The 15,186-nt window shown below is 40.8% G+C and overlaps 1 protein-coding gene across 4 annotated transcripts in view; it reads right to left on the bottom strand.

Moving 5' to 3' along the window:
• The window catches only part of LOC129823875 (retinol-binding protein 1-like), a 29,515-nt gene extending 19,713 nt beyond the window's left edge, over positions 1-9,802 (bottom strand). Inside the window, exons 1-5 of one of the 4 annotated variants that reach the window (XM_055882932.1) lie at positions 9,724-9,802; positions 8,185-8,330; positions 7,003-7,186; positions 5,071-5,156; positions 2,057-3,697 (exon numbers count right to left, since the gene is read on the bottom strand). In XM_055882932.1, coding sequence (XP_055738907.1) covers positions 3,282-3,697; positions 5,071-5,156; positions 7,003-7,186; positions 8,185-8,293 — 795 coding nt within the window. In that variant the 5' untranslated portion in view covers positions 8,294-8,330; positions 9,724-9,802 and the 3' untranslated portion in view covers positions 2,057-3,281. Of the gene's footprint in view, positions 1-2,056; positions 3,698-5,070; positions 5,157-7,002; positions 7,187-8,184; positions 8,331-9,266; positions 9,519-9,723 lie in introns of those variants that run through there. The other 3 variants (XM_055882931.1, XM_055882933.1, XM_055882934.1) reach the window with 3 other exon arrangements.
• Positions 9,803-15,186: the final 5,384 nt, after the last annotated feature.

The following is a 15,186-nucleotide window of genomic DNA, read 5'->3' as shown; positions in this document are numbered from 1 at the left end:
AGTAGGCCTAGAGTTGAAAATGTGATGGAAACCCATTGCTTTGGATTTTTTATTCGGTACATGTGAATTTAAGCTCAACATCTTTTTTTTAATGTGCACAGACTTTTTTTTGCAACAAGTGAATGATAGAAAACACAACTCTGATGGAACAATGCACCAGGGTTTCCCTTAGCCCGTGGAAAAGTCAATAAATAGAATTGTAGCAGGCCAAATTGTCCTGGAGAGGCTGTCTATCATAGCCTACGCCCCAAATTGTCCTGGAGAGATTGTCTATCATAGCCTACGCCCCAAATTGTCCTGGAGAGACTGTCTATCATAGCCTACGCCCCAAATTGTCCTGGAGAGGCTGTCTATCATAGCCTACGCCCCAAATGGTCCTGGAGAGGCTGTCTATCATAGCCTACGCCCCAAATTGTCCTGGAGAGGCTGTCTATCATAGCCTACGCCCCAAATTGTCCTGGAGAGGCTGTCTATCATAGCCTACGCCCCAAATTGTCCTGGAGAGGCTGTCTATCATAGCCTACGCCCCAAATTGTCCTGGAGGCGGTCTATCATAGCCTACGCCCCAAATTGTCCTGGAGAGGCTGTCTATCATAGCCTAGCCCAAAATTGTCCTGGAGAGGCGGTCTATCATAGCCTACGCCCCAAATTGTCCTGGAGAGGCTGTCTATCATAGCCTAGCCCAAAATTGTCCTGGAGAGGCTGTCTATCATAGCCTATGCCCCAAATTGTCCTGGAGAGGCTGTCTATCATAGCCTACGCCCCAAATTCACGCTTCAGAACCATTCTCTCACGCATTGTGCGCACATGAGCCTGCTGCTTAGGAGAGACCGAGCGAGAGAGGAGCCTTGGCCTAGGCCACTGTTGATTGTGAAGATAGATGGCTTTTTCATTGAAGTAAAACAAAAGTTAGATGAAAAAGAGTACACCTATAGTGAAAAGTCTACAAGGGGAATTTAATATAAGTTTTAATATTGTAGTGGAAGATGAGAAGAACGTTGGCATGGCCAAATACAGGCTACAGTGGCAACTCCCTATTTAGGTAGGATGCAATTTTGAAACTTAAATGTATTTCTAATAACTTGTTTTATCCTTATTATTGTATATCATTTATTATTAAGCCTATTTATTTATAGAACTTTTTTTTTTTTTTTCATTGACATTTTCATTGGCTAAATGACATTTTATCTGTCTTTTTAATTGTGTGCTCCGTATTTAGTTTAAGCTAGGTTATAAGTAGGTCTGTATGTGATATGATTCTATTTCTGTAATTTGTTGTGTATGGTACGCACTTGCCTTTGTTGGTAATTACTGCAATAAGGTTTAAACCAGTTCGCAATTGTTGTATTTCATTCAGTTGAGCCATTTTCTTAGGCCAAATTAAGTTCCAACTGTTATGTTGTGTTTGCTGCAATATAATGGCCTGTTTTTACTTTATATTCCCTATAAACAATGGCTTGACTTTTGATATTACACTCAAGTTTACAAACTTTTGTGAAGGTTTGGTGTGGTTATTATTAAGCTTTAGCTACTGCAAGCCTATGATATGAAGGCAGTGTGCACCGGTGCTACAACTGACTCGGACAGTTGAACTTGAGGTGAGGAAGAATGTTTCAGGCCTATCAGTGATGAAACATGCAGGGAGAGTGAGCTCCTCTGTGGTGGTCGGTGAACACTCAACCTTCTGGCCTATAGACCTGCGTGGCATCGACTGTGCCACAAAATCATGCTGAAGTCTATATCCACGTTCATAAACACAGGGTTGCTATATTTGTTATTTGTGGGCGTAAACATTATTGAAAATATTTTTACGTTGGGGCGGGGGGTGCATTTTTAAATTTTTATGACACCATAAATTGTACAACTCTCAATTCGATTAGGCATAGCCGTGTTTTGAGCTGACCAACCACTGTCTTGACATGCAAATGCACAGTGGCCATATAAAACGGTGCTAAGTGTTGGCCTATCGGTAACATAAACCATGTTTCCATCCATAGTTTTTATGTGAGTAGTCATAATATATTTTTTTAAAGTAATGACAGCCGCGATGGAAACAGAACGTTTCGGTACCATTTTATTAATACCGACAAATAGTTTGTTCATTCGACATGGTGGGTGGGATCTTTTTGTATCCGCAAAATTAATTACGCAAGGAATGTGGAGGAAATATCAAACATATCACACTTTCACAAAATGCATGTAGACATGGCTAAAGGTCAATCAGATTTGTGAACATAATCCCTAGCTTTGTATTGCCGCTTTCCATGTTGACTGTTGTCTGTAGCTTGTGAGGTGTGGAAACACTTTGTTGCTTTTATGAATTTTGTCTTGCTGCTTTTTGTTCTATGTTGCTCTGTCTGTATGCTACGTCTTGCTTGTCCTATGTTGCTCGTCTGTATGCTATGTCTTGCTTGTCCTATGTTGCTCTGCGTGTGCTCACTGCTCAATGATTGTCTATATTGTAATTGTTTTTAATAATCTGCCCAGGGACTGCAGTTGAAAATTAGCCGGCTGGCAAAACCGGCACTTTTACTGAAACGTTGATTAATGTGCACTGTCCCTGTAAAAATAAAATAAACTTACACTTAAATGCCTTTATGTGCAAATAGTGATATCATCATATCGGGGTAAACTTGGAGTGGTGTGTGGTCCCCCCACTACGACTCAAGAAAGCATACAGATTATTAGGCTACAGTTATGATGAGCTTCACAGGGTGTTGAAAGTGCACGGTGATGAGCTTGATGGTCATTTCCAATAAATATCGAGGATATTATTCTGGTGTCATGATGCTTGACTGCCTTTTGACAAATTAAAATATTCTCGCTCTTATCTATAATAATCTGATCATGTAGACTAGCCAGCCAGCACATACCCGGACTGTGTCTGTGGGCTGTTGGGGGTGATGATGTCATCTCTTCCAAAACAGATTACATGTCAGCAATAGTTTAGGAGCATCCTAAACTAGTCCAGTTTACTACAATCCACCACGTCAATCACAATTCTCATCTGGTCTCTCTAGTCATCTGCACTGCTGCACAAATGTCTTTGCTGTTACATCAAGTTTGCCAACATTAACAAATGTGTATAAAATCTGCATATAAAAAAGGCAACCACTGATGGCAAAACATTGTGCGTGTGGTGTGCCACATATTCAACTGAGATGACAGAAGTGAACTAGTTATGGGCCACATGGCCTGTTCTTGGAAAGTCAGTAGATGTATCTGCTATTGGCACATCATATGCTTGCTTCCATCAATGAAGGTCAATGGCAGTCTCTCAGTCAATCATCCAGATTATTCACAGGCATCTCTGTCTGCTTGGTAAGCGGCCTCAATAGCACATCCTTATTCTTCAGCTCACTATCCCCGGTATAGAGGTTGTGCTGGTGGATATACTTGATGACAGAATCTGGGAGGAGGTATTTGACGCTGAGGCCTCGTCTCAAGGCCCGCCGGACCTCCGTGGCGCTGGTCTCGTTGCGGACCCACTCGCGCACCAGGAAGATGTTTCGCCAATGGCGTGACAGTGTCTCCGACTCGTGCACGGCGCGCTCGGGCTCCAGGCCCCCCCGACTGACACAGACCAGGCCGAAGCGGCCCGCCACCTCCTCCACGTGGTCGTCCAGCCACAGGCCCGGCACCTTGAAGGTGTCTAGGAAGTCAGCTCCGCACAGCAGCTTCAGCCTGAGAGAGGAGCCTGAGAGAGGGCCAAGAAAAGGAAGCGTTGGTGAATGGCGGCCTTTACACTGATGTCACCCCTGCTCTCCACCCAAGAGATTTGGATGTGGCCATCATGTTGAAGTAAACATGAAAGCCATGGTTTTAATGGGTTTGCTGAGAGTTAGTTATTCATTTGTTTTGTCGATTTCTTTATTTCTACTGCGGTAAACCATGTAATCCATTCCTCACTAGAATGAGCCATTTTAGGCATTGGTTTACCATTTATGTTTTATTCCCTTGTACACTTCAACATATTTAACATGTCTAACACTCATCTTTGGGGAGAAGATGCTACAGCACTCTGGGATTAGGGAATTTCTGATAGAGTTCTTTCTGATATATCCACCAGCCTTTGATAGGAATGGTGTGCGTGTGTGTGACTGGCTCCATTTACACGGTCTTTCCTGGTCCATCCTGAAACCTTCATAATGATCTGTTCATGCCACACCAACCCCCTCATCCTCTAAATATCATTAGCTTTAATGAACATGCTGCTTCCATAGAGCTGATTTCATAGAGCTGATTTCATAGAGCTGAATGTGTAAAGGGGATAAAGGATTACTTAGTTGGCTTAAGAGGAAAAAACAGATCCTATACATATTTCAACCTAAATAAGATTCAAACTAGGGTATTAATGAGTGAGTAAAGGACGCCAGTGCCAATGTGGAGGTTTATAATTAATAGAGGATGATTGCTGTTTATTATCTATGCATCGTCACTTTACCCCTACCTACATGTACAAATTACCTCCACTAACCAGTGCCCCCGCACATTGACTCGGTACCGGTACCCCCTGTATATAGCCTCGTTATTTTATTGTGTTACTTTTTATTATTCTTTTTACTTTATTTTATCTATATTTTCTGAACTCTTTTTCTTGAACTGCATTGTTGGTTAAGGGCTCGTAAGTAAGCATTTCTCAGTAAGGTATACACCTGTTGTATTGGGTGCATGTGACTAATACAATTTGATTTGCAGCTCAGTTGGTGCCGAGAGAGAGGCCCAGTTCCATTTCAGTCCACTTCCCATAAAAGTCCCATAAAACAGAACTGTGTTGAGTGTTGAAGGCCAATTTCAACTGTTGTTAAATACATCTCATGTGGTTGTTCAAGTGTGAGTACAGCTTATTTGATTTGTTCTTTCAACTACTTTTATAGTTGATTGATAACTTCAAAATACTACTTGGATCACCATGGGCCCACAAAGGGACAGGTAAAGAGCAGCACGCGGCTCCAGAGCCACACGTTGCAGAACCCTGACCTATCCAATCCTTTTAGATCTTTGAACATAAAAGAAGAAGGGGCTAGAATGGGCCCATGCTACAGAGTGCAAGGTCAAGGAGGGTCTTACTTGTGAGATGATGGGAGTTTGTGGTTGGACCACTGTCCTTCCCTGTGCCCTCTTGGTACTGCTTCAGTATCCGACCATAATGGTACCTGCCAGCAGGACAACGCAAAGGGAGACACAAACAAACATATGACAAACGCAAAGAAAACCAATAAAGAAATATGCTGTTGAGAGCAAAAGCCTCTTACAGATGTTCTAGAAGATTTGTGTTTTGGGTTACGTGATCCCATAGGTTTCAACAGCCCTGCTCCAATGTGGACAACAGGCCACTTCATGGCTTTAATCAGCTCCCCTTGTTGCGCAAACGCAGCTTAAGAGTGCAGACAGCTCGCTTAACAAGGGAATTTGTCAGAGCAGAGGGGACAAGGAGAGTGTTGTATAATGCATCACAGCACTTCAGCTGGGAACAGCACTTCAGCTGCGTGTGCATTTATGTTTGTATGTGTGGGTGTGTGTGTTTACATTCGCATGGGTGCACATAGTCGTTGAGTACATATAACTAAATGCATGTCATGTTTATGTGTAACCCTAAATGAAAGGTTGCTGGTCCATTTATGTGACTTGTAAATCAAATCAATAGTGAGTGCCATTGTGGGAGATAAACACTCAATATCCCACGCATGTAAAGTGGAGGTAACTTTCTGTATGTATAGTTTCAACTGGTTGATCAATATCAAATGCAACTGTGTCCCACATCCACTTAATCACTATGGCAACAGGTTACAATAGCAACACACTCAGCCAGCAGCAAGGGATCTGACCCCAGTAAAGACCCAGACCTGGCATGGGCCCCATGTTGCCAAATATCTCTGGAATCTCTGGCATCGCAGCCTTAAATCTGAGGTGGTTTCTGGCACAAAGAACATTTGGCATGGAGCAGCAACAGAGGGGATTTTTACCCAGGGAGCTCTATTGCCTTCCTATTGTGAACAGGCTTGTGGTGCGGGAAGAGGAGATTCTATGGAGCGCTAACGGCTAATGAAGAGCTAAAGAATGAGAGCTGAGAAGTACAACACATGGGAGGACATAAACCAAGGCTCCGGACCAGTGTACACCTAGTATTACAATGTTATTGGATGTTGTTCATATTCAGTAGAATTTGATGTTTATGGACACGTGTAGAATAGAGTACATGCATTGTGATCGGATCTGATGGACCACAACAGTCATGTAAATGTAGTTGTAACGGTCCTCAGATGAAGTGGGAAATTCTGATCATGAACGTGGACAGTTGAGGCATGATGTGACACATCATGTTGGGAGACATTTTAATACAGGGTGTGGATGCAAACTAAGCCTTTAATGAGATTGTCTAAATGTGATAGGATTATCAAAGTTATTTTTAATGTCAGGTCTAGACGGGATCTGTCTGGCTGAAAAGGAGGATGAAGCTCTGACTGGCAGGTTCAATTAAGTCTTTCTGCATGCTGAGATGCTTTACAAAGGGAATTAGACATTTTTACAACATGATATTATTTCATGAATAAAGTGGAGCTGAATTGAAGGATTTTGTAAGTAAAACCCTATTATTGGAAATCAAAAACATCCAGTAAAAGATACCATAGTTAGTTTAAGGTATTGACCACTTGTAAACACTAATGTTTGAGGTGGAATCCTGACCTATCAGATCTTAGATAAAAGCTCTGAATCGTATTGTGTTATTTTTTAACAAAAACACTTAAAGTTATGAAAGGGTTACACTCAGCGGCTAACTTGCATAGTGACGACTGTGGTGCACATGACCAGTGGCATCACAAGGCAATGCTGATTCCACAAAATCTCTAATAACATGTTTCTTTTTAGTGTTCATCAAAGCAGTAATAAACTTCTCAAAACGTTTCTTCAGAGAGAAGCCATTTTGGGGCTGTGATATACTAGTAGTTACTTAATCAATTAGTTTAAAGGTTGAAACTGTGAAAATGTGTGACTCCACACCTCATTGTGACCACTGTCTCTGTCCAGTCGGGCTGCTGGCTTTCCCAATCGTCAACGGAGACCCAGTCTGAACTCTGCAGTGCCAGCCTCGCCATAGCGATGCGGTGCTTGGCCAACACCAGGCCCTGCTTGCCATAGCCGTCACTCACCGGAGACACAATCCCGCCCACAACCTGAAACTGACCTGAAAGGGGGTAAATCATTGGTTGATGAGACTCTTGATCCTCCCCACTCTCTGACATTGGGCAGATTGGATTATACTGAGTCACGGGGCACCGGTCTATGGCCCGTGACGTGAATGGGCAAAAGCAGTGACTGAGGAGCACCCTTCTCAAATCTAACAGTAATCTGCGCCGCTCGGTCATGTTGTCAACAAGGAAGCATGGTGCATCATCCAGAAACATACAATATATCTTTTCCATAAAAATATGTTTGAAAATGTTAAAATAGTTCTCATTGAAGGCAGCTAAAGCATTTTTATCTAAAGCAATCACTTTTGCATGTGAAAACACAGAATCTTACTCATTACTCGACGTGCTTAATTTACGTCACTTTTGTTTTGAGCCGACTTCACCGTGGGTTTCGAACGGGGCACCTGGCTCACGCCCAGGAGGCAGCCTGGTTCCAGAATGAATGCAATGAACTTTCACCCGGTGCAAAACACACCTAATTGAATCCCCTCAATGCTATATTGTCTTCCTTATTGCACCAGAAACGGCTACGACCGATCACAAGGCTATGGGATTAAGGCCAAGTCTACAACATGGGAAAATATAACAAAGCTTTAGTCACCACGCAATATAATACTATACAGCTTTTTCTGTACAATGTTCACATTCTCACAGGTCAGCTGACATCTTATGCCCCCAGGGTCCATGGGAAAACAATATTTATTCAAACTGTTTAGTTGGTCTATATAAATAGACTGAATGGGTAGGCTCATGTCAAGGCACAAGGTGTAAAGTAGTGTGCAAGGAAGGCACAGCTCTATCTGTACAGATTACTATTGATACTTAACCACAATGTAAATGCTCCTGAAAGCTTCACAGAAACCCTTTGGGGGACTTCTACCTTCCACTGTCCCGTGATCACACTGACGAAATAAACAGACAGGTGCATAATACAAGTCTAGGAGGCAACACGAACATAGCAAATTAATATAGGGTCTCTATGGTGCACGACCTGTCTGGTGCAGGTGATCCCTGGCCAGCTCGAACAGCCGCATGTGCTGGTTGGTGATGGGGTTGAAGGAGCCGCAGGCCAGGAGGACCAGCGGAATGCGGGCAGACATCTTTGTTCCCTCAATCCATGGTCACCCCCGCAGAACACTGAAAAACAGCAGAACACAGGATTAGAGATGAATGGGAAATGAATTCAATAATACCAGCAATGCTGATAATATACTGTAGCAATGCCTGAATAAATGGAATACTTGATGCAGATTATCTCTCATAGGTGGTTAAAGTACTGAAGGGCTTAAATTGACATTAAGGAGGTTTACCAGTGTGGTCAAAATTTGAGGTATGAATCATGGTAACTATATGATATTTGGCTTATTGAGGAAGTAGCTATATAGAATTGAGCAATATTGAATTGGAGTGTGACCAGTGGTGGAAAAAGTACCCGATTGTCATCCTTGGGTAAAAGTATGATACCTTAATAGAAAATAACTCAAGTAAAAGTCACCTTGTAAAATACTACTTGAGTAAAAAGTATTTGGTTTTAAATATACTTAGGTATCAAAAGTAAATGTAATTGATCAAATATACCTAAGTATCAAAAGCAAAAGTATAACTAATTTCCATTTACTTATATTAAGCAAAAAAGACACCACCATTAACTTTTTTTACAGATAGCCAGGTGCACCCTCCTACAGATATAATTTACAAATGAAGCATTTGTGTTTGTTTAGTGAGTCCGCCAGATCAGAGGCAGAAGGAATGACCAGGGGTGTGCTCTTGATAAGTGCGGGAATTTGACTAGTTTCCTGTCCTACTAAGCATTCAAATTGTAACAAGTACTTTTGGGTCTTAGGAAAACTGTGGAGTAAAAAGTACAATATTTTTCAGGAATGTAGTGAAGTAAAAATAGTCAAAAATATAAATAGTAAAGTACAGATACCCCAAACAACTACTTAAGTAGTACTTTAAAGTATTTGTACTTAAGTAGTTTACACCACTGAGCGTGACATAACTACATACAAGGTACAACATTTTCCAACGAAAACTACGGAACGCATCAAAATACATTGACGAGGCACTTACAGGTAACGTTAGTCTCGCAAGGCTACACCGAAGACCCCTCACGTACAACTTCTATGATAGTTTTAATTTGTTCTAATTTAAACTGCACATGCACGAAAACACGACTGGTTATTCAGCTACAATAGCAGTCAAAACTATTTTCAACATCTAGCTAGTCTTTTCTTGCTACACTAGCTAGTAGCTAACGTTACCTAGCCTTTTTGAGAACCTTTGAGGTTTGGCAACGCGAGACTAGTAGCTACCCAGTCCGCGTATATAAAGGGTAGTTGACTGTATTTATCAGGCGGCTACAGGTGATTTGACATTGATAGCGGGCTAGCTAGCAGTAACCAGGCTATGTATAATACACACATCGAATGTCTTACTATGATTATGCTATCTTATATAATACAAAAAAAGGTCATATTCATTCAAATGTTTTAACGCCAATGGTAGCTACAACCAATAATATCGTTACCTTTTCCCACTTGTACTACTTTGTTTGCGTAAGGCTCATGTGTTACACTTTTTGTCTTCCCCAGCTTGGAACAACGTTGTATAAAGGTTCTGTAGTGGTATGGTACGATAGTGACAACTAGTGGCAAAAATAGAGAACTGACGATATGTTATTTTTTTTCATGCAGAAAGAACACAAGTTGTTTGAGGTCTGCGTTCTTCACATGAAACTGAATGCCAAAGTTCTACACATCAAGGAAGTAAAAATGTGTTTGTGTCTGTTCAAACAGCTGACACAAAGCTCAGACACCCATACATACCCCACAAGACATGCTACCAGGGGTCTCTTCACAGTCCCAAGTCCAGAACAGACTGGGAAACATGCAGTACTACATAGAGCCATGCAAGGAACTGTCTTCCACATCAAGTAACTTAAGCGAGCACTAAAATCAGATGAATGAAAACAGATAAAACAACACCTCACGTGGACCGTAAAGACACACACACACACACACACAAACACACTCACATACGCACACACACTTTTACACACACATTTAAATGTTGTGGTATTGCATTATTTTACACTGTACATTTGTAATATTAGAGTAATAATGTATTGTATGATGTATTGTTTTATTTATGATGTAGGCTGTTGGTGTGTTTTGGTGTGATGTAACTATTTTAACCCTGTTTGGACCCCAGGAAGAGTACAGTGCCTTCAGAAAGTATTCATACCCCTTGATGTATTCCACATTTTGTTGTGTAACAGCCTGAATTCAAAATGGATTACATGAAAAAAAATCTCACACATCTACACACTATTCCCATAATGACAAGGTGAAAATATGATTTTAGAAATGTTTGCACATTTATTGAAAATAAATACAGAAATAGCAAATGTACATAATTATTCACACCCCTGAGTCAATACATGTTAGAATCACCTTTGGCAGCAATTGCAGCTCCGAGTCGTTCTGGGTAAGTCTCTAAGAGCTTTGCACACCTGGATTGTGCAACATTTGCCCATTATTCTTTTCAAAATTCTTCAAGTTCTGTCAAATTGGTTATGATCATTGCTAGACAACCATTTTCAGGTCTTCAAGTAGATTTAAGTCAAAACTGTAACTCCGCCACTCAGGAACATTCACTGTCTTGGTAAGCAACTCCAGTGTAGATTTGGCCTTGTGTTTTAGGTTATTGTCCTGCTGAAAGGTGAATTCATCTCCCAGTGTCTGGTGGAAAGCAGACTGAACTAAGTTTTCCTCTAGGATTTTGTCTGAGCTTAGCTCCATTCTGTTTCTTTTTCATCCTGAAAAACTCCCCACTCCTTAACGATTACAAGCATACCCATAACATGATGCAGCTACCACTATGCTTGAAAATATGGACAGTGGTACTCAGTAATGTGTTGTATTGGATTTGTCCGAAACATAACAGTTTGTATTCAGGACGAAAAGTTAATTGCTTTGCCACATTACTTTAGTGAGTTGTTGCAAACAGTATGCATGTTTTGGAATAGTTTTATTCTGTACAGTCGTCCTTCATTGTGGACTGAATACAATGTTGTTGATCCATCCTCAGTTTTCTCCTATCACAGCCATTAAACTCTGTAACTACTGTATGATAAAGTCACCATTGGCTTCATGGTGAAATCCTTGAGTGGTTTCATTCCTCTCTGGTAACTGAGTTAGGAAGAAGGATGCCTGTGGGACCTTTCAGAGAATTGTATGTGTGGGGTACAGAGATGGGGTAGTCATTCAAAAATCATGTTAAACACTATTATTACACATGCAACTTATTCTGTAACTTGTGAAACAAATCTTTACTTCTGAACTTATTTAGGCTTGCCATATCAAAGGGGTTGAATACTTATAGACCCAAGACATTTCAGCATTACATTTTTAATTAATTAGGACACTTTTGGAAAAACATAATTCCACTTCGACATTATGGGGTATTGTATGTTGGCCAGTGACCTAAAAAAATCTCAATTTAAGTAATTTTAAATTCAGTCTGTAACACAACAAAATGTGGAAAAGTCAAGGGGTGTGAATACTTTCTGAAGGCACTGCAGCTGCTGCATTGACAGCAGCTAACGGGGATCCTAATAAATACAACCTTCTAAAAATGCACTCTCTCTCTCTCTCTCTCCCTCTCTGTCTCTGTCTCTCTCTCTCAATTCAATTCAAGGGGCTTTCTTGGCATGGGAAATACATGTTAACATTGCCAAAGCAAGTGAAGTAGATAATATACAAAAGTGAAATAAACAATAAAAATGAACAGTAAACATTACACTCACAGAAGTTCCAAAATAATAAAGGCATTACAAATGTCATATTATGTATATATACAGTGTTGTAACAATGTACAAATGGTTAAAGTATAAAAGGGAAAATAAATAAGCATAAATATGGGTTGTATTTTCAATGGTGTTTGTTCTTCACTGGTTGACCTTTTCTTGTGGCAACAGGTCACACATCTTGCTGCTGTGATGGCACACTGTGGTATTTCACCCCGTAGATATGGGGGTTTATCAAAGTTGGGTTTGTTTTTGAATTCTTTGTGGATCTGTGTAATCTGAGGGAAATATGTGTCTCTAATATGGTCATACATTGGGCAGGAGGTTAGGAAGTGCAGCTCAGTTTTCACCTCATTTTGTTGGCAGTGTGCACATAGCCTGTCTTCTCTTGAGAGCCAGGTCTGCCTACAGCAGCCTTTCTCAATAGCAAGGCTATGCTCACTGTCTGTACATAGTCATATCTTTCCTTAAGTTTGGATCAGTCACAGTGGCCAGGTATTCTGCCACTGTACTCTCTGTTTAGGGCCAAATAGCGTTATAGTTTTCTCTGTTTTTTTGTTAATTATTTCCAATGTGTCAGGTAATTATCTTTTTGTTTCCTCATGATTTGGTTGGGTCTAATTGTTTTGCTGTCCTGGGGCTCTGTGGGGTGTGTTTGTGTTTGTGAACAGAGCCCCAGGACCAGCTTGCTTAGGGGACTCTTCTCCGGGTTCATCTCTCTGTAGGTGATGGCTTTGTTATGGAAGGTTTGGGAATCGCTTCCTTTTAGGTGGTTGTAGAATTTAACGTCTCTTTTCTGGATTTTGATAATTAGTGGGTATCGGCCTAATTCTGCTATGTCGGCCTAATTCTGTATGTATAGTTTTTTGTGAGCTCTAGGGCAACGGTGTCTAGATGGAATTTGTATTTGTGGTCCTGGCAACTTTTTTGGAACACCATTATTTTAGTATTACGGATATTATTATTATTTTAGTATTACTAACTCTATATTTTTGAAAGAATATGCTGAAAAATACAGGAGCTCATCTGATCATGACGTCTCGCTCTCCCTGCATCTCTCCTCTATCTCTGTCTCTGTCTCTCTCTGTGTCTCTCTCTCTGTCTCTCTCTCTCTCTGTCTCTCTCTCTCTGTCTCTCTCTCTCTGTCATGCGCACTTGCACACACACACACACACACACACACACACACACACACACACACACACACACACACACACACACACACACCAACAGGCAGAGTGGGTTACGGCCGTCATAGCGACAGTCTCCTTCAGGTCTCCTCTGCTCTCAATTACTCGTGTTTTATAAAAACTTTTTTTAACATAACTGTGCAACCTGCAGGAAGAATGGAAGGTTTCTTATTATCTGTCACACACACACACACACACACACACACACACACACACACACACACACACACACACACACACACACTAGCAATATCATTAAAGTACAATGTAAGTTGTTATAACAATATCCTTTACAAGTTGTTATTACAATTATTTTTGCTGAACTACAATCTGGAAGTTCACTGTGAATGAAATAGATACAGAGACATTCTCATCAATAATTACGGATAAATTAAATCGTTTTCCCCTTTTACTGCTTAACCCCTTGTATTTGCCATTGAGCTTTTAGTTTTTTTTTTAAATGACTTTGATCTGACCCCCTGTGGAGAATATGATGAATTGCAACCAAACTCAGAACGTTGTCCATGGTGCTGAATATCCAAACGAAACAGTAAGAAATATATATAGAGAAAAAGAAAACACAGGAGAGGAGATTAACAATAATTCAATGGAATACATTTACTGCAGCATATGGAACAAAAAGAGATCGCCCTGCCAAAGCCTTCACTTGAACAGATTGCCCTCATAAGATGAAAAAAAAACTTGAATCAATTATTCATAGACTTCCATAACAGAGACAGGCGTAGCTGCAACCTATAACCGCTTAAACATACATAATGGGGCAACCACATGGGACTATGGGGATGAAAGACAAGGGCCGTTGCATTTGATGGTACAAAATGCAGGTAAAACAGTTACTGCCATATTATGTATTAAATGTTCAGGTTATACGTAATCCTTTAAAATAGGTATACATGTCTACTGATATTAACAGGTGAAAGTACAGTATTGTGATTTGAATCCAAACAGCAGCTGTCTATGGTGCACCAGATTGGGCATTTGCATTAGTGCAATATTTGCATCTGTAGGGGGAATAAAACAGAAGGTAGCTGAAAAAAAGATTGAATAAATGTAAAGAGAGGGAATTAAATCAGTTTAAAGAGAGCGTCTTAAATTTCCCTTCTGAAAAAGACAGATGCACACTAGTATGAGCGCTTAGTAAAGCTGGCCTTTAAAAACAGGTATCTTTAAGTCCTTTCTCCTGAGGTACAAGACATGGCTATATACAGGGAGTAGAAAATAACATGGCTATATAAAGGGAGTACCAGTACCTAGTCGATGTGCAGGGGTACAAGGTAATTGAGGTAGCTATGAACAGTACATATAGGTAGGGGTAAAGTGACTAGGAAACAGGAAAGATCAAATACTTAGCTGTAGCAGCAGCATACAGTATCTGGAGTAGTAGCAGCTACGTATGTGGCGTGTGTGAATGTCGCGTCAGAATGCATGTGTACGCATGTTATGTGTGTGTGTGTGTGTGTGTGTTGGGGTGTCATCTATCCACCGGATGTGTACCAAACTCACTAAAAGTGGCCTCTCTTGAAAAATAGCACTGAGACTGCACTTGTGAAGATGGTAAATTACCTTTTAATGGTGTCAGACCGAGGTTCTGCATCTGTCCTCGTGCTCCTGGACCTTAGTGCTGCTTTTGATACCATCGATCACCATATTCTTTTGGAGAAATTGGAAACCCAAATTGGTTTACACGGACAAGTTCTGGCCTGGTTCTGTCGGAAAGATATCAGTTTGTCTCTGAGGATGGTTTGTCCTCTGACAAATCAACTGTAAATGTCGGTGTTCCTCAAGGCTCTGTTTTAGGACCACTATTGTTTTCACTATATATTTTACCTCTTGGTGATGTCATTTGGAAACATAATGTTAACTTTCACTGCCATGCGGATGACACACAGCTGTACATTTCAATGAAACATGGTGAAGACCCAAAATTGCCATCGCTGGAAAGCCTGTGTTTCCGACATAAGGAAGTGGATGG

This window comes from Salvelinus fontinalis, chromosome 26, assembly GCF_029448725.1.
Source record: "Salvelinus fontinalis isolate EN_2023a chromosome 26, ASM2944872v1, whole genome shotgun sequence".
NCBI classification, from domain to species: domain Eukaryota; kingdom Metazoa; phylum Chordata; class Actinopteri; order Salmoniformes; family Salmonidae; genus Salvelinus; species Salvelinus fontinalis.
Note: the sequence above shows the minus strand (reverse complement) of the source record. Positions and strands in the feature narration are given on the sequence as shown.